General features: G+C 41.3%; 1 protein-coding gene across 7 annotated transcripts in view; it reads left to right on the top strand.

Moving 5' to 3' along the window:
• lrp1bb (low density lipoprotein receptor-related protein 1Bb) overlaps positions 1-22,885 on the top strand; it is a 255,940-nt gene extending 233,055 nt beyond the window's left edge. For 6 of the 7 annotated variants that reach the window (XM_025903732.1, XM_025903731.1, XM_019353128.2 and 3 more), the window contains 13 exons: positions 526-642; positions 904-1,077; positions 4,266-4,391; positions 4,650-4,814; positions 12,753-12,914; positions 13,440-13,614; positions 13,921-14,025; positions 16,316-16,429; positions 18,077-18,153; positions 18,708-18,798; positions 19,083-19,233; positions 20,852-20,926; positions 21,725-22,885. In XM_025903732.1, coding sequence (XP_025759517.1) covers positions 526-642; positions 904-1,077; positions 4,266-4,391; positions 4,650-4,814; positions 12,753-12,914; positions 13,440-13,614; positions 13,921-14,025; positions 16,316-16,429; positions 18,077-18,153; positions 18,708-18,798; positions 19,083-19,233; positions 20,852-20,926; positions 21,725-21,865 — 1,673 coding nt within the window. In that variant the 3' untranslated portion in view covers positions 21,866-22,885. The remainder of the gene's footprint in view (positions 1-525; positions 643-903; positions 1,078-4,265; positions 4,392-4,649; positions 4,815-12,752; positions 12,915-13,439; positions 13,615-13,920; positions 14,026-16,315; positions 16,430-18,076; positions 18,154-18,707; positions 18,799-19,082; positions 19,234-20,851; positions 20,927-21,724) is intronic. The other variant, XM_019353129.2, reaches the window with a different exon arrangement.
• Positions 22,886-23,408: the final 523 nt, after the last annotated feature.

Here is a 23,408-nt window from a genome sequence, read left to right as displayed (position 1 = left end):
GCAGCCTCACGTGACGTTTGCAGTTATATATGAAATACAGTTCTGCATGCAGACTGTCTGTTATTCTAAAGAATAAAATGGAAGTTAAATATATCCAAAGCAGCACACGCAGTAGCGCACAGCTGCTCGGGACGTGTTGTATGCCTGTAGGGAAGCACTTAGTGCTGATCTAGTTTTGAAGAGCTGCTTTGGCCTCCTTAAATTCAAGGATGCAATGATCTGTCTTGGTCGCACAAAGAGGAATTCATCATCAGTGGAAAAATGCACACCTATTTAAATGCTGCAGCCAGGTGCTCAATTATACAGTCAGACTTCTGGGAAACAGTGAAATTGTAAAATAGCTCATTGTGATCAAAACGTTATTTCTCAGGATTTTAAACACAAGCTGGTGAATAGAAACAATCCAAAGGAGAAACGCTGGTCTGTAACCGTCCTGACCTTAAGGTCTCCTCCTCTGAGGGACTCCACAGTGATCTCTGTGTAATTTGTCAGGTAAATGAATCTCTTACCTTCATCCTCCCACAGGGCTGGCCATTGATTATTTCAACCAGCGTATTTACTGGGCTGATCCTGAGCTCTCGCAGATAGGGAGCATGAGATTGGATGGCTCGGACCCTCTGGTGACAATCAGCGACAGACACGGTAAACACAAATGGAAAATGTTTTCATCTACACAAATACGTTTCATGCTTCGCTTTGTTTTTCTCAACTTTTTTATCAAATAATTGCCAGATTAATATTGCTTTTATATGGCACAAGGTTAAGGTTCTAAACAATGTCTGTTAGCACCAATCCTCTGACACACAGTCGTCCTTCATCCGCGCACCTCAGGATACAAACTTTCATAATCCCAAAGCTGCAGGTGTGATTTTATCTGCCTTCTTTTCTCTGCTGGATGTTTAGGAATCTCCCAGCCGTACAGAATCGATATATTTGAGGACTACATTTATGGAACTGGGTTAAAACACGAGGTCTTCAAGATTCACAAGTATGGGAAACAGTCTGTGGAGTTTCTCAGTTTGGGGGTGGAGAAGCCCACTAATGTTTTCATCTCCCACCGTTACAAACAGCAAGACGGTGAGCTGCCCTGATGTTCACTGTTTATCTGTAAAATATTCCTTTAGAGTAAAAGGAGAAACGCTGTTTGGTCAGATTAAGTTTCATTACTTATTTTCTTGGTTATTGTGTTTGTAATTCAGTTCTTTTGTTATTATTTGTTTGTTTGACTTTCTAAAGACTTCTTATAAACACAAACACACAGAAACAGCCACGGATCATATTTATGAATGAATGACTAGAACAGCATAAATGTAACTTTGGTAACCACACATACTGGGCTGACAGCAGTAGTACGATATTTAGGTTTATGATAAACATAACAACAATGATTTATTGTGTATATATGTATACAGTGAGAGGAGAAGTCCAGCTGTTCCAACCAGTGTGGGATGAGTTTATTAGCATTTTAAGATTTCAGTGATGGACGTGTGAATGTTGAAGGACCATTGATGTCCAGACATAATTATATAAACAATGTGACAACACCAGAAACTCACACAACAATGTACAGTTACAGTTCCCTCTGCATCTCCACACAACTATAAGAGGGCTGCAGCTGCAGGCACTATCCGAAATTTGACCATCAGACAGACTTTAGAGGTACAGCCTCCCTCAGGGAACTATGAGAGTCCTCAAACAACCCACAGGCACTAAATATAAGGTTAAAGCAAACAAATATACAAACGTGTGTAACCATTACAACAGATAGAAACATGTTTCTCCATTTCTGCCTGTTTTATGAAACTATCAGATAAAATCTCTCTCTGGATGTTTTTTGTTGCTTTAGTGTTTACTTTAACATCTGGCTGACAACTTTTAAATGGTCCATTTGGCTAATGTTGGTCTGTTCACGGCGACACTTTGACTCTGGAAAAATAACATGAATGTGGTGAAGAGACATCAAAGCTCTGTTTAACAGAGAAATTCATCCAGCTGCTCTTCACGTCTGACAAATAAGCTAAAGACTAATATTCAGCAAACCTGAGAGATCGGTTTAAAAACTGTGCCAAGCGAAACAGGTGGAGCTGTTTTATAGAGCAAACTATAAATTATATATTATTCACTGTGAGCAGCTGAGCGGATGTTTTGGTGACGATCAACAGTGACAAAGTCATTGTTTTATTAACAATCGATCAATTAATTTTATTTATCTGGTGTCTATTTTTAGAAGAATATTATTTTATTATTAATGTTATTTGAGATATTAGGATGTAATGCAGTTTGCCACAAACAAACAAAACTGTGAAAGGAAACCATCCAGTATCCAGCACTGTGGATTAATGAACAATCAATGATTTGATCAATTGTTTCATTCTAAGTATTTGAACGAAACAGCTGGACTAATATTGTGAAATGATGCTTTATATATATATTTTATATTTAGCTGCATGTTTCACGTGTGCAACATAAAGCACCAACCTGTTCTGATCAACAGCCACGTCCGTCCTCTCGCTTCCTCCAGGTGATAAAGCATGGCAGTTATTGGTTCCATCTCTGGTGCTGATGAGAAAGCATCAGAGAGCTCAGCCTCGGTCAGGCTTTCACTTAAAGGACAGCTGTTCCTCCCTACAGACTCATTAGTGTACACTGTGGAGTCTGAGGGCACAACGTGTGCTTGGCTTGCAAGAAGACATAAAAGCTCGATATGGAAGAGAAATGCAGAGATTTTGATTTCTCTCTTTTATCATCATCCTTTAAACTGAATATATACATAAACTCTCTTAAACCTTTTAATAAATGGTTCTCAGGGTTCTTTCTGCTCGGTGTGCAGCAGAAGAATGATTTGTTTGACAGAACAGCGTGAAGGACAGTTTTAGATTCACACAGAATGGGAAAGTCTCTTGGAGACATTTCCATGATCATCGGTTCAAACAGTTTTTATAAGTACAAGTTATTCAGAGCACCGAGGAAGATCAGCCCTCGTGAGGCAGCAGGACCAGATCACATCCCTGGGTGATCTCTGCGCTGTGTCTCTGATGCTTCCATCTTCAGCCTGTCCCTGCTTTTTGTTGACTTGGTCGTTCCACACAAACCCATCCATAAACTGTCTACACACTGCGCCCCAGTCTGCCAGGACTGGTAACTTCAGCTAACATTACTACAAACATGGACACTCCACACACCTGAGCAGGGAGGAACATTTAACACCACACAGCTGGTTTAGAGGGGACATCAATGGCTGCATTTACTGGAGAGACTGAGGAGCTTCTACAGCTGCATGGTCGAAGCCATCTTGACCAGCTGCATCACCGTGTGGTACGGTAACACCACTGCACCTGCACAGAGTGCTGAAGACTGCCAAAAACATCATTAGGACTCCACCGCCCTCTGTGCAGAGGATCTACCATCAGTCCACAGCTGCCTCCATCCTCAAAGACCCCACCAACATGCTGACGTAGCATTGATTGGATAAATATGGACATTTGCCCTGCAGCTCAGATTCTTCTTATTTTATTTCTATCTTAGATTTATATTATATTTCTTTTATTGTACTTAATGTAGTTCTTTATAACTGTTTCTGTTGTTTTTTAAATGATCATTTATTATAGTTATCAGTTTTATACATGCATTTTTCTGTTTGGCACCAAAGGAAGAATTTCATTCACATGTTTCTGTACATAGCAAAGTGAATAATGAAAGAGAAGGACTACCCTCAGACTAACAGGCGGGTGAAACTTGAACAGGACAATGATCAGCAGGGTGACATTAAGCTTCTGGAACGCCAGGTCCCACCCGAAAAACCAACTAATTCAAATGAACTGTCACGAAGAGTGGCACAAACCCAGTTTAATGAGGGTGCATGTAGATGACATTCATGCTCACGTGTTAACGTCTGACAGCAGCTTCATATTCAAACATTATGTTGAGTTGTGTTGCAGGGCCTGTTTCATGACTACCATAATAGAAACCAGAGTTAAAGCAGTTTGATTCACAGTAGAGTTACAACATGAACATGTCGTCCTCTGTCTGCTAAAAGCAGCACTTCTAAAAGTGACACATCAGTTATACAGGAGGAATTCTCAGCTTTTGATTATTCAATGTGAAGATGCATGTGTAAAATGATTCATGTGCTGTACCTCTAAAGCTCACAAAAACCATCACACTTAAAATAAATATCTCTATTAAAAAAAGAACAACCACACGTTTCACAAAAAGAAAAAGTTGTTCTGGTCGCAGGTTACAGATGATCTGTTGTTTGTCCACAGGACCCAATCCATGCTCGAGAATGTCCTGTGACTTCATGTGTTTGCTCAACCCGACTGGTGCCAGGTGTACCTGTCCAGAGGGGAAGGTGCTGGTGAACGGCACCTGCAATGATGTCAACGTCTCAGGTATCCAACCGTTGACCATAATATTGACTGTGAATATATAACAATGAGCAGCTTTCTAAAGCGTCACTAAGATATATTTTCCATAACACACACGTGTTTAGTGAACATTGCTGGTGATAAAAACTCCTCCTGCATGCAGTCTGAGGTTCACACTTCTGTGCTTGTCGCTGTCTCACATTAGCTCCATAACACTGTTAAATATCATGTGACTGTGCACATGGCGCTGCAGTAAGTGATACAAACTTTGCCGCTGTGAAGGTGAACTGTGCCGCCCCCCCTGTGAGAATGGAGGCCGCTGCTTAGCCAATGAGAAAGGAGACTGGAGGTGCTACTGCTGGCCTGACTTTTCAGGGGAGCGTTGTGAGGTCAACCACTGCACAGACTACTGCCTAAACGGAGGCACCTGCATGGGCTCGCCACTGGGTACGTCTGTGCTTTCAAAACCTGTTTACTGCATGATTCCTTTGGACATGTTTGACGTGTTTCTATGAGTCGCTGCACGAAGAATAATTCATATGAACGTTTATGCTGCAGGATTCTTTACGTTCTTTGTTTACCAGTGACTAACATCCCAGTTTTGATTTAAACACACTGACCCCTGCTTGATGGCACGCAGACACATTTGTCTTCATTTAAAATGATGCAGCTTCCTCTCATCAGTTCAGATTCGGCTGCATTACATAAGCCAGTTGAGCAGTTTTATCATTGATGCTGCTCTGAAAGGAGCCTCCAACCTTTCATGTGAAGGTCTCCATTGAGGAGCTCTCCTGAGATCAGCAGTGAAACTGAATCAGGACGTACAGACCTATTAAATAAGCTTTCCTGGATTTAAAAGCCTTTGTATGTCATTCTCACATCACAGTAGTTAAGTTGCTTTTAAAAAAAAAAAAATACAGATAAAAAATGAAACATATTTATTGGCCTAATATAGAAAGGTGTGGCATGATTTATTATTGGCTTTATTCAAGTGGTTTCAATTCATTAAATATTTATCAATTACATGAATTTAATTACCTAACAGGAAATAAATGTTTTTACAAATACAGTATTTTTATTGTTTTCTTACAACTTAATGTGACTTAAGCAGATGGTAAAATAAGTGCTGCTCATTAAAACTCTTTAAAAGAGATGAAGTACGTGAATATTACATTGTTTGGGGTCTTTCATGGTTAATATTGATGATCGGGTCTTGGACCTGTTTATGCTGCTTACATACTGAAGTGATTTTCCTTTCTTAGTGGGCAGAGGAAAATGTGTGCTGTGTTTAACTGTGTGCTGTTTTACTGCATTGACCACACGTCTAATGCAAACCAAGCGTCGCTCTAAATGACTGAGTGACAAAAGCGATGGATTATAGTCAAACAGGATCTCTCCTTTGGTGATAAAAAAGGAAACTCACAGTCAGTTTGGAGGCTGGATTTATTCCCAGTCTCATCCATAAAAACAGAAGGTGTCATTGAATTTCCACCTTCACAGATTCGACTGTTTTACCTGGATTTTAACTGAACTTTTGGCAGCAGCACATTTTAAACAAACCTGTGTCTCTGTGACATGAAAGTAAAGAACTTTATACTGTGTCAAATAAAAAAAGGCAAGTAAATATATCATAACAGTTGTGGGTCATAGTTGTCTAAACACATTTGTGTAACTTGTGCATGACTTCTTGTCTCCTCAGCGCTCGCTGGTTGTGTATGATCCAGCACAGTTACTGTCCGCTACGTTTATTACTTTATTATTTCCTCTCCCGTCAGGCTGGTGGCCTTCAGCCACGTCTTTCCTTTATGATTCTCGACTGCTCTGATTATCCAAAACTTCTCCCTGAAGCCAAACATCCAAAGTGTAGAGTGCCATCTTTAAAGTGTTGTCAGCTCAACGATTCATGTTCCCGCCCATTAGCAGGAAAATAGGGAGATGGATGCAGTTAAAGGATGTAGTTTGGATAATTGCTACGACATGAAGATGACTCGAATCTGCAGTTCAGAAAGTGCGGCTCAGTTTGTCTGACTGAAACAATTTGCATATTTTTTCTCAAGCTGTTGATAGAAATTTACTGCATAGAATTGTAAACAATCTTTTCTGAGGTTTGATATTCTGTGGCCTCGTATTTCCATCTGTTCATGTGGCTGCACTCAAAAAACACAATCTGTAACCTGTTAGTTTACCAGAAAACATGTTATCGTCAGTAAACAGCTGGATGTTGTGTCATGGATTGTGCTGTCATGTCGGTGCTGATGCAGAGTAGGATTGATAACCTTTAACCTCCTTTCTGTCCCTTTGCCCTGTGGGTGCCCAGTCTTTGTGTTTCCTGTTTTACTTGGATAGTTGGGTTTCTCCTGTTTCTTGTTTGAGGTTATATTCCCTCTCTGTCTTATAGTCTTGAGTGCTTTCAGCTGTGCCGTGTTCCCCTTTGGTTTCTAACCACCTCTGTATGAGTACAGATTTCAAGTCAAGTTATTGTCATTTCCACCATGTGCAGTGGTACACCACACAGTGGAGCAGTGTTCCTCCAACACCATGGTGCTACATATGACATATAAGACAATCAACACAGGACTGCGTGAAGTGCAAGTGTGCAAAACCTGCATAAAACAAAGCAAAAACATTGTTACACCAGACAGAGCAGAACGATACAGACACAACAGTGCAACACAAAAGTGCAACAATGACAGTGGGCAGTGCAAAAGACTGAGTACTGTGCAAAAAGTAACTTGATGTATGAAGTTGTGTGTGTGTGTGTGTGTGTGTGTGTGTGTGTGATGGTTTGGGGGAAGAAACTGTTCCTCAGTCGGGCAGGGAGGGCCTGGATGCTCCGGTACTTCTTTCCAGAAGGCAGCAGGGTGAAGAGTGTGTGTGAGTGGGTGTGTGGGGTCCTCCACCATGCTGGTGGCTTTGTGGATGGAGTGGGTGGGATAAGTGTCCGTGATGGAGGAAAGAGAGGCTCCAATGATCTTCTCAGCTGTTCTCAATATTCGTTGTCAGGTATTTCGATCCGATACGGTGCAGTTACCGTACCAGACAGTGATGCAGCTGCTCAGGACGTTCTCGATAGTCCAACTGTAGAAGGTGGTGAGAATGGATGGAGGGAGATGGGCTTTTCTCAGCTTCCACAGGAAGTAGAGACGCTGCTGGGCCTTCTTAGTTATGGAGCTGGTGTTGAGGGACCAGGAGAGGTTCTGGTGAACACCAGGAATTTGGTGCTCTTAACGACCTCCACAGAGGATCCATCCATGTTAAGGGTTAAGGTTAGTGGACAGTGATCTCTCCGTGCTCTTGTGAATCCGATAATCATCTTTTGTTTTGTCCACATTCAGAGACAGGTTGTTGACTCTGCACCAGCCCGTTAGCTGCTGCAGCGTCTCTCTGAATGCTGACTCATCGTTCTTGCTGATGAGACCCACCACAGTCGTGTCATCGGTGAACTTGATGATGTGTTTGAGGGGTGCAAAGGCTGAGCATAAAGTCAGCTTCTGTGCCACAAACACGGCTGTAATTTTGACGTGGCTCGACCAACATGGTCACAACTTTACAGCATATTTAGAGTGCAACACAGATCTGTGCTGGGAGGCAGTTTATAGATGCAGCTCGTTACTCACGCCACAAATGATGTAAAGTTACTAATGTTATGATGTTTTCTTTAAGTGAAGAAAAAACTATATGAATGTTTTTGCTCTTAATTCTCAGAAGGAAGCTGCTGAGTCTTTTTTTATACTCGTTTAGAAGCTGGAACAAAAACACAAGAATACCTGTTCAATCAATACAGTTAATTACACTTTGATCTGCTGACAACACAAAGTGTTTTCACGTCTTCTTTATTAGGCTGTGGGACAGTAACTTTTAATCTTTAAATCGAGCCCGTTTAGGGCTTCACAGCTATAATCTGTAGCCATAAACTGAGAAATAAACAGCAGGCTGCACATAATCTTAAAATAATTAACTCTGTCAGGTCGTCTGTTTTGCTCCTTCTTTCCTTTGTGACTTCCTGTGTTTCTGGTATCTGTGCTTCAACTTTTTTGTAGCCTTTGGCATTTATTTTGTGCTTTTGTTGTTTCCTGGTTGTGGGTTGTTGTTTTTTTGGATCTGTTAAACATTAGTTAGTTTATCTGTATGTTTGTTATCAGCTGGTGAATAAATAGAGTTTCCTTATTGTTTTTACTAATGTACCAGGAATTCCTCCAGTGTTCGTCCACTGTTTGAAAGCACTGAGCTGAGAAGTTGTTGTGGTTGCAGCTACTTAGAAAACGTGACAGTAAGGATGCTCTTCATTTCTGATTGTCACCCTATCAGGAGAATTCACAGGTGTCTGCAGCCCACTGAGAAGCAGGTGAACCGTTAAACTCATGCAGATACACTTGCCTCTGTTCGCCTTGCTCTGCACAAATTAGCATCAGGCTGCATCTCTGGCACACAAAAACTTGATGCGTATATATTTGGTGTGAAGACTCGATCAGGCTGGTGTTGCTATGAGAACAATCAGTGACAACTAATTTGACTTTTGGGACACAACAAAATGTCATAAATTATGATTTGCTGGCATTGTTATGAAACAACAATAAGAAGAAAATCACCCTCTCAATGTAGACATCAGTGAAGATATCATCAGCTGTTTTTGTTTTCCCAATGAAATCATCTGTACCTGGGTGAGTGATTAGGAGAAGCAGACAACAATGCCAAAATTAGAAACCACAGCATCAAAGCGCTGCTGCAGGTTTGCAGCACATTAAGATTTTATGCAGATTTCATGCAAGATGCAGTATTTTTTTTCAATAATTTTCCTTTGTTTGTATTATTTTTTATTATTGTTACACTTGTAACAATAATAAAAAAATATCCCATAAATATTCAACTATGAATTTATTTCATTTTGTAAAAGGTCTTAAATTACCCAGAATTCACAGTATTGTAGTCAGGCTTGAGATGGTCATTGTCTAAAATGCTTGGTGCAGCAGATACATGTGGACATCTATTCAGTTCAGTTTTATTTATGCAGCGCTGAATCACAACAGCCGTCACCTCAAGATGCTACAATAAAACAGAGAAAAGACCAACAATCAAACGACTCCATATGAACAAGTACTTGACATCAGTGGGAAGGAAAAACTCCTTTTTAACAGGAAAATACCTCTATCAGTCTCCTGAATCCAAACTGGAAGCTGGTTCCACAGAAGAGGGGCCTGAAAACTGAAGGCTCTGCCTCCCATTCTACTTTTAAACACTCTAGGAACAACAAGTAGGCCTGCAGTGTGAGAGCGAAGTGCTCTAATAGGGTGATATGGTACTACAAGGTCATTAAGATAAGATGGGGCCTGATTATTTAAGACCTTGTATGTGAGGAGCAGGATTTTGAATTCTGGATTTAACAGGAAGCCAATGAAGGGAAGCCAAAACAGGAGAAATCTGCTCTCTCTTTCTAGTCCCTGTCAGGACTCTTGCTGCAGCATTTTGGATCAGCTGAAGGCTTCTCAGCGAGTTTTTAGGACATCCTGATAATAAAGAATTACAGTAGTCCAGCCTGGAAGTAATAAATGCATGAACTAGTTTTTCAGCATCACTCTGAGACAGGATATTTCAAACTTTAGAGATGTTGCACAAATGGAAGAAAGCAGTCTTACATATTTGTTTAATATGTGCGTTGAAGGACATGTCCTGGTCAAAAATGACTCCAAGGTTCCTCACAGTGTTACTGGAGGCCAAGGTAATGCCATCCAGAGTAAGAATCTGCTTAGATACCATATTTCTAAGATTTTCAGGGCCGAGTACAATAACCTCAGTTTGATCTGAATTAAGAGGCAGAAAGTTAGCAGCCATCCAGGTCTTTATGTCTTTAAGACATTCCTGCAGTTTAACTAATTGGTGTGTGTTACCTGGCTTCATGGACAGATAGAGCTGCGTGTCATCTGCATAGCAGTGACACCATTGCAAAAGGTGGACCAGGACGTTTGAGCTCATTTCAGTGTTTACACTACCACGTTCCTATGGTAACAAGTTTACATGCATTTGTAACATTTTAGTGATGCCTTTCATACAAGTTTTTCCTTGTATTACTAAATAACAGCAGTGAAACAGTTTGACTTATGCATCTCATAATGAGATAATATTCAATATTTAAGAAACTTAAGTAAGAAGTCTATAAAAGTTACATTGCAGCTTGCTGACCCATCCAAGAACAGTTGGCATCAGTATTTGTGAAAACCTGAACTAATGTTCACTTTAGTTTTACAGAAATGAAGAGAAGAGCTGAGCGCAGTAGGCAGTTCATAGCTGTGACGTTTTGCCCATCAGTTATTGAGTTATCAGATCCAAATGGAAGGAGTTTGATTTCCTTTGGACGTTTCAAAGTCAGATTATTCCAGGCACAGAATTGTAGAGTGTGAAATTACCAAGTGGTGTAGTGTGACCTACATGGCGAGACCTGTATCCATGGCAACTTGGTTGTGTGCTGTGTAAGTAGTGTTCAATTGTTACCTTTTCTGAACACCTCTTGAACTTGTTTCCTGCTCTCGCCTGTCCGTTATAAAAACGGCAAGCATGATTGGAAGGTTACTGTGTCAGATTACCCGCACAAGGAGGCAATTTTCACCACTCAGACGTCTCTAATTGTAAAAATAATCAGAACGTGCAGTTCATGTGTGTCTGTACGGTCTGTGTGAAGATCGTTTTCACTCTGTGCTTTTTCTTTTACACGTGTGTGAGCTCTAGGATTGTAACACAGTTTCACACCAAGGTATTTATACAATCTTTATAACTGTGGCTGCTGGTCTGGGGTCAGCAGTCACTCAGACTCCATCACTCTGGGTTCTTACCTAGCTTAGCATTAGCATGCTGTCTGTGCAGGTGCTTGCACAGAGCCAAAGCGTTGTGTTAGCAGCATGATGCGGTTGTTTCGGTCCTGGATGCAGTTTGCACTTCACCATCGTGTTCTCACCTTTCTGTGCAATAAAAATAAAAGTAATGTTTATATCCACACTGTAGACTCCACCACTGTTTCCTGCTCCGACTCACCAACTGAGATCGATAAGGAGAATCAATAGGCAAGCAGGCTAACAATTCCAAGAAATTGAACTACTGGGAACCATTTCACTAGAAAAAACGCTTCTCGATGGCCATTCCTACATGCATGGAAATACAGCATATGAGGCTGTATTTTATAGAGTTTGTACGATTTTAACAAGCTTGAAAGTCGATATTTGTTATCACAATTTTCCTGGTATTTTCTGATATTTCTGTTTTGGGGCTTTTTAGACTTTATTGCATTGGGACAGTAGATATAAGACGGATGTAAGACCAACAGAAGTGACACAGAAAATGGCTCGAGGCCTTAACAGCATACAGGTTGTCTCCACCCAGTGAGCGAAACCAGCAGCCTGCTTTCTTGTAATGTCTGTGAGTTTTCTCCAGGCTTCTTTCACTCCATCCAAATCTAGATCCTTGAATTCATCATATGACCTGTTGCTGTTAGTATTCTGTCCACTTCTTACTTCTATTGCCATACCTCAGATTTTTCTGCCTGTTTCCCTTCATTATGAATTGCTTCTTGACAGCAGCATCAGTAAAACAAATTATATGTTTTACTGATGCTGCTGGTAACAAAGTGCTATGTCGTCCGGCTCACACCGTAACCCTGTATTGCCCTTTGTATCATATTTGCTACATGAGTTTCTGAGACCTCTGTCTCATCAACATGATCAATACTTGCCATAATTTCACAATGTTATGGACAAAACTCTTTTTGGTCTAAAATTAACATTGTTGTTAATAAAAAGTTGCCAAAAACACCCAATAAATTAAATGCGAAACAAAAAAAATATCATATACAACATGATATGTGTGGATTTTGTTATAAGGGTTAATAAACATATCAGTTCCAAAAAATCAGAGTTTTCTGGCTATTTTGTGATGTTGGGTCTTACAGGGTGAAGTTATTTATTTCCTTTATCTTCATCAGCAAATAAACCAAAGAAACCTTTGAAAATCATCAGCTACAGTCATGTGACTGAAAATGAGTGAAATTATTGCTCAAGATGACTTTGTTTGTGTTTTCTGTGTTTTATTGTAGCACCTTGAGTTCTATATCAAGAATAATAATAATAATTTCTTTCTCTATAAAGAAATTAGGTGAGGCTCAAGACTTTTGCACAGTCCTGTATATATCCATATAAATATGAAGTGCATCTGTATAGGTCTGTTTCCAGGTGTGTTTACAGCTACGAGGCAGTGGTGCGTGGATGCATCATGTTTGTGCACAGCAGTTTGGGCTCTGTGGAACAAACTAAAGCAGTTCTGTGATGGATTAATTCATCAGTTCGTTGCTGATTTCCGTCTTCCCGTGCTCTAATAACCTTTTATTCTCATATTTCTTTTCAGGAAAGCCCACGTGCCGCTGCCCTGTCGGATTCTCAGGGCCTTTTTGTGAGAAAAGGATTTGTGACAATTACTGTTTAAACGGGGGAACGTGCGACGTGACTCAGGGGAACCAGCCGGTGTGCCGCTGTATGGCCGAGTATACCGGGGACCGCTGTCTTTATCGTGAGTCCTGTTGGCAGCAAACAAACACAAAGAGTCATTGATGTTCCCCTGGCTGCCTGTGACTGGCAGTAGCACCTAATCAAAAGAAAATCATCAGTTTGAATTCAGTTATGTCTCAAAATCCACAGAACAAAGCGTTTGAGAGTTCCCACTCTGAGCGAGAGACAAAAGCAATCCCCTCAAAGTCTCTTCTTTCCAAAAACACCACATTTGCTTTAATTTGCAGATAAACAAAAATAAAAATTCTACCATCAAACAACCTTTGGGTGTTTCTGCACCGGGGTGATAATGTATTTTCTTTTGCTGCGCTTTGACATAATGGGTTGCGGGGAAACAATTTCATCTGCACATCATTAGTTTTTCCCACTGTTGCTTGCCCAAAGGGTGATATGTTTTCATCTGTGGCTAAGATATCATTTGATGTGGATAATTAAGTCCCATTAAAGCCATGTACTGTTCTGATCAGCTTAGACTATGTTTCTACATTATCCTCTCTCTCTGTTTATCTCTGCAAACCTAAAACAGACATTTGTCATCACTACTGCGTGAACTCCAAGGCCTGCACTTTATCCAGCAGCGGCTACGTGGAATGCGTGTGTCCCGCCAGGTTTGAGGGGAACAAGTGCGAGGTGGACAAGTGTCTCCGATGCCACGGAGCTCCTTGCCTCATTAACGAGGAGACGGGAGAAGTGGTTTGCAAGTCAGTGCTCCGTATTTACTCGCTACTCTTGTCCATCATCCCTTTCGCTGTGAGGCTTCATGGTTGATTTTTATTCATGGAAAAAAACAAGTTAAACAGTATATTGTTCATTCAGGGCTCAGTTGCTTCACCCACAGGCTGCCGGCGGGAAGAATTGATTTAATTAAATCAATAATTTAAGGCCACGTAGCCTGTAGCGTTTTAGGTTTGGTCATGTCAGTGAATTTGAAGCGAGCTGAACTCGCTGCTTCCTGTAAGTATAGTTTTCTGGTTGTAACTAGAATCCATTATTTCTTCACCCTCTAGCTGCACAAATGGCAGAATAGCACCGAGCTGTCAGCTGTGTGACGGATATTGCTACAATGGAGGTACCTGCCACCTGGACCCTGACACCAACCTGCCTTTCTGTCAGTAAGTCACTGCCTAATGGGTGAAAGTAAGGAAAAACTCAATGTTCTGCACTGTTATTCACACTCACATCACTGTTTCGATTCAGACGCCGGCTCTGTGCCCTAGAAAGCCCGGCTTTAAAAACTGAAAGTCGTCGCGGGTACCATTCCCCTGCTTCGAGAACAGCGCGAGATAGATGTCTCCCTTTGGAAAGAAATCCTTAAGTTGAAGGTTTGATGTCACTATGTGGAGGCCGTGAAACAGCAGGGGGCCGAGTGCCGGTACAGCATCCTGTGCTGTGTGACACCTCGCTGTGGCTTAAGGTTTTAGGAAGATAAAAATGGTTTCAGACTCCTTCAAAGCCAGCTATTCTCAACATATCACACTTTTCCTCCTTGCAGCTGAGAGCTGATGTCAGGCCTCTGTGGCTCTCTTCAGTCAGAGGGTTTAGAAGTTTCTCGGTAGTTCAGCGTGTCACGAAGCTCGAAAGATTGCACGAGACTAAAGCTTGAGTGGCACACGTGAAGAAATCACAGCGAAAGGCTACTCAGAGGCCTCCCTGTAAATGAATACCTCCTCCGCTATAATCACACGCAGTGCTGTGTTAAAAATCTGTCCAAGGAGGAAATTGGAAATCCATTTCAAAGGCCAACTCTCAATTTTTTTAAATGCCCATTGTCCACTGTAGTTAAATTGAAATTTGCAGGCGCCGCTCACAGATTCCAGGGGAATCAATTTCTATGCAAATGATTCCATCTTATTCGATGAGGTTAACAGATCCTGATAATGTGGTTTATTATTTGCTGCAAGATGAGAGATTATGTGAGATGATGGATATGTCGGCATCAAGAAATCATAATGTTTGACCTTAATACTCTGAGTAAATGTATATTTCATCAAGCCTACCTAAAGAAGAAAGCTCAGCGGGCGGCGCTGCTACGGCTGGAATAATTCTTGCTTTAAAAACCTCAAATACACGAAGAGAATACCTCAACATTTCACTGTTGTCTAACAAAGTTCAAACATTCCTGTTAAGCAGCTATATACTGTATGACTTTATGTTGTTGCTCTTTTCCTTTTCTGCACAAAAGCAAAGTTATTTTAGCATCTACAGTTAGAAATATCCAGTCAGCTGTGCAGTGGGGAAAGAATTATTTGATCCCTAAATTTGTACGTTTTTATCAAACATAAAAGGTATAAAATAATTTGCATGTCAGTGATGGAAATAAATAATTGATCCCCGAGCAAAACATGAGTTGGTCCTTCCTGCATGACATGAGTCATTTTCATGCTGGAAACTCGTCCATGGCCGAGGTTCTTGTCCGAGATGTTACGGTACGTGGCCCTCTCCATTGGCCCCCTCAGGGAGGCAAAGCCATCCTGTACACTATCAGAAAAACATCCCCAAACACAGTGGGCTGAGCTGTTGCCAGTTTTGGTTTCATCTGACCGCAGCACTTTCTCCTGAGCCTTCTCTGAATCATTTAGAAGTTCACAAACTTAAGTCGGGCCTGTCGGTGTGCCGTGGAGCTTTGGGCTGATCCAGAGCCTTTGTGATCATCCTCATCCCATGATGGAAGCTCTCACATGGAGCTCCAGACTGAGGATGATAATAATAATTGCAGCAGCCGTTGTCACCTTCTCACCAAGCTTCTTGCTGATAGTATCCTATTCCAGCCTTGTGCAGGTCTACAGTCTTGGCACTGGCGACCTTTGACACTCTTCGGTCTCACACGTGGTGGTGCAGAGGTTGGACCGGAACACAGGAGTTGAAATCAGGAATATCTGGGATTGATTGATTGATTGATTGATTGATTGATTGATTATGACATACGTATGGATCAGATACGTATTTCACTCAGTGACATGCAAATTCATTTAGAGCTTTTATATAATTTGCTTTTTTGTGTTTCTGGTTAATTTTCAGTCTGAGAGATTGTTGATGTTGTTGTCAGTGACAAACTCACAAATTCAACAGAGAATCAAATCATTATTTCCCCCGTAAGCTGTCATTTCTATTGTTTAATAAAACTAAATGTATTTATGTGGATACAAACAACCATCATGTTGGGGCCCAAAGTTCTTGTTTAACAGTTTCAGTAATGTGCAGCAGGCCCCGCAGGTGTCCGCCTCTCGTGCTGAGCAGGGACGTTTGTTCATCTGTTTTGCTAATTTGCAGACGTCGCACTGTCTTGTTGCATCTTCTGACTTAAGCTGCTAACAGGGTTTAGCGTTCTGTCGCCACTCATGAGGCAGCCGACAGTTGAACAGTTCTTGGGCCCTTTTGTCACTCCAAACACATGTTTTGCAGCTGCACGTCAGGGTTCAAGAACCAACGTTGTGATGAGCTGGCCAACCCCTGCGATTACTTCTGTCAGAATGAGGGGATGTGCACATTAACAGCTCTTAACAAACCACGCTGCAAGTAGGTCCCTCTCACCTCTCCAGCTGTATTCAGCGCCCACTCACCTCCTTTTGTACACAACCCACCCCCACTCCATTCGGCTTCATTTCAGCCTCAGTCCAGCATATAGGCGTCTCTGTGATGGTGCCTCCTTGTAGCAGCTTGTCATGTAATAAGTGCTGGATATAGTAATGACTCATCGTGAATGGAAAATAATGCTACCCTGGTGGACTGACACAGAACACTATAATATTGTTTTATTAGAATATGTGGACTTATATTTATTTCTGTATGGAAAAAAATTCTATTACCACAACATGACTATAATTATGACTATTATTAGCACTAACACGTGTTGAATATGTTCGCTGCAGTAAGAAAGAGCAAAAATATGTGACAGCCTTTTTGGGTCGAACACTAACTGCAGCACTGGTCAGGTGGCTTGTTTCTGTTCTAAGGTTCAAAACCAGAATTTTGTAGAAATTCTGCCGAGTTTCTTCTAAGTAGTTACATGTGACAGTATTTCATTTTAACCTTTGGTATTTAAACGGCTTTAAAACAGGAAATAGTTTTTATTTGAAGCATGTTGCTATGCTCACTTTGTTACTTTAGGACACAGCTAGCTGTAGCTCTCTTTCTGGTGGGCCAAGCTAAGCGGTAGCAGTACAGGATGCTATATACTGCTGCTTAAAGGCAAACATGATTCCTATTTCTATTATAAATGACAGACATAGTAGCAGCACCAGCAGTCTTTCATGGTAGATAAAGGTGTTGCTAATGTATATTAGCACCACTACGTTGTAGTTGGGGCACTTATTACATCACCGGCTGCTGCATAACGTTTGTTGCCTCTTACTGCCACCCATCTCATGCAGGCGTCACCTTGCACACATGAACCACGGGAAGATTACAACATAACACTGTGTGTGTGATGTGGGCATCAGTGCATTTGCAGCCTGCGCATGATGGCTAGCTAAATACGTCCTGACCGGTCACTGCACATAATTTACTAGGCTGAACATGTCATCTTTAATCGGTGTTCATATTTAAGGCCTTAAACTTTTACAGCTTAGCCAGGTTTCTTCGTTGAAGGGACTCAGTTCCATCCTGGTTTTTGCTTCTCAAAGGCGGGAAAATAAAGACCCAGGTTACGTCCAATGCGCTAATAAAGTTCTTATCATTGTGACATTTGGTATCTTTGAAAGCCTGATGTTCTGATTCTGCAAGTGCATGTTATTTAGGATAGTTTCATCCTATCATCACCCTGCCGCCCCCACCAGATCACTCATGCTTTACATGCTTTAGCGTCAGCTAAATTAGATGTCACCTCCTCTAACAAGGGTCATGCATCACGCCCATCGGATCCCATTGGAACACAAATGAGATGACGACTTGTTGTCATCCTTTGCTCTTTCCTGTTTTTTGTTAATACACTGAATATTCAACACGTCAGTTCACATTAAGCTCTTTACGGACACAACATGTATGTGCTTAGTGCTCTCTCTCCAGGTGGTGTTTTGTTTGTGTTGAATCTAAGCCGTGTGCCGTATATGTAAGCCAGTCACATCATATCGTAGATCATTTCGCAAAGTTGTTTTCTCAGCAGCCTCTCTGCAGCCAAAGTATGCTAATGATAGTTTATTTATATTCTCTTTTGACCTCCTTCAGGTGTTCAGCCAATTGGGCAGGAACACAGTGTGAGAGACCCGCCCCTAAAAGCAGCAGATCAGACAACACGAGCGGAGGTGAGGACTGGGAATGTCAACAAGCCTTAAAATGTCCTGTTTGAATACCTGCGTGTTACTGGTTCACTGACCTTATTGCATTTCAGTGAAATGATAACTTGTACATCTGAGTATCGTCACTGCATTTGGTCCCGATTGGCGTCGAACTACTGAACTCTTACCAACCTCTCCGGTTTGTATCATTTGAGCACAAAGGGCTCTGCTCAGCGGGGTTTCCTTGTTTGAATTAGAGGGGCTGCAGTCACCAGCCCGTCAGGGTTCAGTAATATGACTCCTCTGTCTTCAACTTAAATGTAAGATTTGCAGAAAAAATATATATTCTGAAGTCGTGCATGTCAGTGTAAAATCTCTCACATTTCTAAAGGTGAATGTGCAGCCTGCCTGTGCTGGACTATGTAAATGGAGTGAAATGTGCAAACAGCGAAGCCCTGTGAAGTGAAAACGCTGTTATTTAAAGTGGCTCTGTTCACGCCGCGGTCACTGCGTGAATTCATCTGAGCCCCTTTGATGGTCGCTCATCACGTCACACTGCCTCTCCTCTCTCTGTTCCCCAGGGAGCATCGCTATCATTGTGCCTCTGGTCCTGCTGGTCATCTTGATTGTGATGGTGGTAGCAGGTGTTTATATCTGCCGACGGAGGCAAAGGTACGTCAATAAAGAAATACAAATATTTAAGAAAAAGAAGCTTCTAAGCAGTAACAGGTGAGAGCTCCAGCATCGCAGAGCTTTGAAGATGAATGGATGCTGTTGCTTTATGAGTGAAACGTTTGCTTTCAGCAGGAGATCTGAACTCTGAGCCTGTGATATAATCCATCGTTTATGGCCATCTAACAGTTAAATGCTCCAAGTATGTCCAGTAGCATCGTGTAGCAGCACACTCACAGCATGTTGTGTGTCGTGTTAATGATGACGTGCTCTGCGCGGCTCAGGGGCAAACGTGTGCAGAGGCAGCCCATGACCAACGGAGGGATAAACGTGGAAATTGGGAACCCGTCATACAACATGTATGAAGTGGACCACGACAACCATGCTGATGCAGGCAGCCTGCTGCGCCCAAACTTCACACTTGACCCTCATAAGGTGGGTGTGTGTGTGTGTGTGTGTGTGTGTCACGTGTGCTCATTGAACAACACATCATTCCTGTTTTAATAGGATGGAATTCAGTGTTTGACTTGATCGAGCTGAAACCAGATTATTTTAAGTGAAACTTGTCTGGAGTGAAAGTTAATGAGGAACTTTGGGGCTTAACACATGCAGCCGAATCTGTTCGTATGTTCTCAGATACAAATGTCAATGTAATTACATTTAGCTACATACTCATTTAAAGTGAGTGGATTAATTTTCAGTTTTCATCTCATATTTGATTCAATGTAACTTTTATTGGGCAGCTGCAGGACTCTGCTGCATTAAATACTGAAAGCTTAATAATTGCTCTCTAAACTATTTTGGCACATATAAAACTTATTGCATGTGTGTTCCAACTAAAAGTTTATACAACCTTAACAAATTTGTACCATTTGATCTCCTATAAGTTAAATTTACAGTACAGCAGATGCTGGCTCCTTTTTATCAGGATATGTAGAGGATAAATCTTAATGGTCATCACTATATTAGTTTTATATACAGTTACATAGATTGTCTATGAAACACATGTGGCCCAGCTGTAAGAAGGTCGAGCAGGAGTCTAATATGAAACTCGTCTTACTGTCTGGCCTCCTACTCAGAGACTCTGTCATTATAGCGCTCTTCATCAAGAGCTTCAAGGTCCTTTGAGCTCTACCTTGATGTCTGCAGTGAGAACACTCAGCCAGTTTTTTATAGCCAGCTGAAAACTAGGAGTTATTAGTGTGTCGTAAAGCATTGTGCACTTTTCATGGGAGGCTGAAGTGAAGTTGCAAAGCGCGAGAACAGGCAGACAGAGGCAGACGGCGTAACAAACTAATGATTGTTTCTTGGCTATTTTATTGTAAAATATTTGCATAATGTTGTTTTAATTTGCCATATGTGTATATCTCTTACTACCACATCCTTGTTAATACTGCAGTGTTTTAAAAGCGATGAGAAAATCTGCTCAAGTTTAGACCTTGATTGATGCCAGTCCTTATCACACTTGCTGATTATTAGCCTTGATGCTGCAGCACCACTATGTCGTCTTTAATTGAAGGGTAGAGCAAGGACAACAGTTCAAATGTGTCTTTCAGATTGGAAAATAATTCAGTGCTGTGTTCTCTGCATCTGGCCCGGCAGCTGCTGGGATGGGATATTTAGAATTGAGATGCATCCGGTGGAATTACATCAGGCTTTGCAGAGATTTTACAAAAGCTGGCTTGGGTGCAAAAATATACAGATGCCATGAACCTGGAGGACGTGTGTCTGTCTGGTGATTTATTCTGTTTAGAGCTCTCCACCCCACACGAACTCCCAGCATATCAAATGAATCATAACACCTTCACTGATGCAGTTATGTAGCTCGCCTGCTGCAAGTTCAAGCCTAATGCTATTGCTTCTTAAGCTGCCAACTTTGACATCTGCTATTGTGAGTCCAGTCTGCCTGGTTCTTTCTGTTTTTTTAACCGAGACATGCTGGTGTGAATCTAAACCAGCCTCTGTACGTCCGGCTCAGTGCAGTTTTGAAACCCATATTTGGACTGTGAGAGTTCTTCTTTATTTATATGGCATGCTGCTTGTTTTGTTGCAGGGCTGGTGTGTAAAATCCAGCGACCCTCACACCTTGGGCATGAATTCTGTGCCCAAGGAGGTCATCCCTGGACAGGTGAGTGTTACACACTTTATTTTTTACTCTGAAGAAGAAGAAAAAAAAATCAATTTGTATATAAATTCACTGTGAGGAAGCTTTGTGTGTTTTGTGTAGCTACATTTTAGCTACATTCTGCTATTTTTAACTACTGTGTAAAACGAAAATCATGCTAATGTTGACATCTGATATATACTTGCTCCCTTTATCATTTTGTGACAGTTTGGGAATATGAATACGCACATGCTTGTAATGTTTTACAGTCTCACTCTTGTTTGCTAACTCAGTCCAAAAACCACCAAACTTTCCTTAAAGTTCCAATAATCAACTTTTTATTAAAAAATGTTTCCCAAATCCACAACAATTGGCACCAAGTCCAGTTCTGTTGTTCATTTTGCTAATATTTGTGGGACTGTGAAAAGTTTGCAAACTTTATTGGTTTTGCTGAGATGCAGCCGCCATCTGTTTCCAGCAAACCTCCTCTGATGGAGCATCGTTTAAACAATCTGCTAGCTGCTAACAGAGTGCAGATCCATCTAAATGGATTCAAATTGGATCAAAACTCAGCCAACAAGACAGAGGAAATTGTACATGAATTTAAATGAGCCCAGGTTTCATTAAAGCTGACGTAAGTGATAGTTTGTATGAGGTGAATCTGACATGAAGACTTTGATTGCTTCCAAGCGACCAACAAAAACACTCATCCACAACATCTATTAAAATGCAACCTCGAGACTCCTACTGTTGTGAAATATATATTTTTTTGTGTGTGTAAATTAACATTTCTTCTTTGCATCTCTTTCCCTGCCCGTTTAGCCCATGAACTACTCCAATCCAGTGTATGCAAAGATCTACATCGACGGGCAAAACTGCCGGAAGCCAGTCATCAGCATCGATGAGAGGAGAGAGCTACTCCCAAAGAAACTCGAGGGGACAATTCATGAAACCGCCGCATAGCCTAACTTTACACTTTGTACTTCTTTTTTTACCACAGTGTATAATATGAAGGAGGAAACAAGATTTTTCTATTTCCTATGAGGCTCTTAGGTTTTACTGGTTTAGCATCAGCATAATGTCCTCGTCGCTGTGCTGAAGACTTTAATTTTCCACTTATGGTTTGCTTTCTGTTTGTCAGAGATCAGTTATACAGCGCTGTCAGTATAGTGTATGACACTGAAGTAAAGCTGCTGATTTGCAAAAACTTTATTAATACCAGAAGCCACACTTGTGCACAGTTGAAACCTTAAAATGCAGTGCTAGAATTTGTACCCATACCTGTTTGTAGTTCTAGAGGAATACAGTGTCGCTTTGCGGAGGCGATGAGGGGAAGGGCCGGCTCATTTTATCTGGAAAAAAAAAAGTATGTATAGTAGAGAAGAGTTTGGGGTTTTTCTTTTTTTGTTATTTCATGTGACATATGGACCGGAGAGCTTCACAAACGACAAGTGGAGCTTGATTCCTTTTATTTGCATCTCTGTACCTGACAGCTCTGCTCCGGCAGTCCCACTGGACACAATAATATCAACACCATCACTTCTCACACATTATCTCCCGTCTTTTTCATTTCCACGGATTTTAATCTTCAGTCGCCCTGTTTCAGCAGTAATATGACGTACAAACGTATCTTTTGCTGAAAGATATTGAAGCCCACCCTGAATGTTTTCCGATCAGATTCCCGGATCCCGTACTGTACGCTGAAAAGACAGAATACCATATTTTTCTAGGTATCATATATCAGCAAATGGATTAAAGATGGAGAGAAGAAAGATTTACCACAGCTACAAAAACAGTTATTAAGAGTTATTATAAAACACATCTGTTACTTCAGAAAAGGAAGATGATAAATATAAGAAATTTTATAATTTTGTATTTGATTTGTATGTTGTTTGGCTGCTTGTATTTTGAAGAAATGTATTAAATGTAAGTAATTTTTATATAAAATGTAAATCGATATTGAATAAAGGGGGCTTATTTCCACTTTGTGTCTTTCTCTTGATCCTCCAAAATGACTTATATGATTGTGTTATATGATGTCGAAGTAATAGTATGTGTGCACTTCTATGAGGCAATTCAACCAATGATCAAACTGTCAGTTGTTACACATGACTGCTGACCCGACAAGTCAATCAGCAGCGTGAGGTCTTTTACCTGCTGCGCAGAGGAAGGAGGCTGATGGAAGATTATTGCCCTCCCTGTGAGTACAGGAAGGCCGGCACTATTCATTACCTGGAGGTGGGGACGCGGTGTCGATGCCACCTGCTGAATGATAATTCAGTCTCCTTTCACTTTACTTACTTACAGCGGCTCTGTCTCCACACATTTCACCTCCATCCTCACCATAGCAACCAGAGGAGGCAACGGCACTCCTGCCCTTTCCCCATCTGCTGTGCCATCGGCGGGATCTGCCAGCACGCCCAGCTCACCGCGTTTTGATGACGGTACAAATAGATGCTGCGGTTTCCAGTTTCCCTAATTGGCCTGTGCGCTTTGTTTTGCTGAG

Source organism: Oreochromis niloticus, linkage group LG16 (assembly GCF_001858045.2).
Source record: "Oreochromis niloticus isolate F11D_XX linkage group LG16, O_niloticus_UMD_NMBU, whole genome shotgun sequence".
Classification (NCBI taxonomy): Eukaryota; Metazoa; Chordata; class Actinopteri; order Cichliformes; family Cichlidae; genus Oreochromis; species Oreochromis niloticus.
Note: the sequence above shows the minus strand (reverse complement) of the source record. Positions and strands in the feature narration are given on the sequence as shown.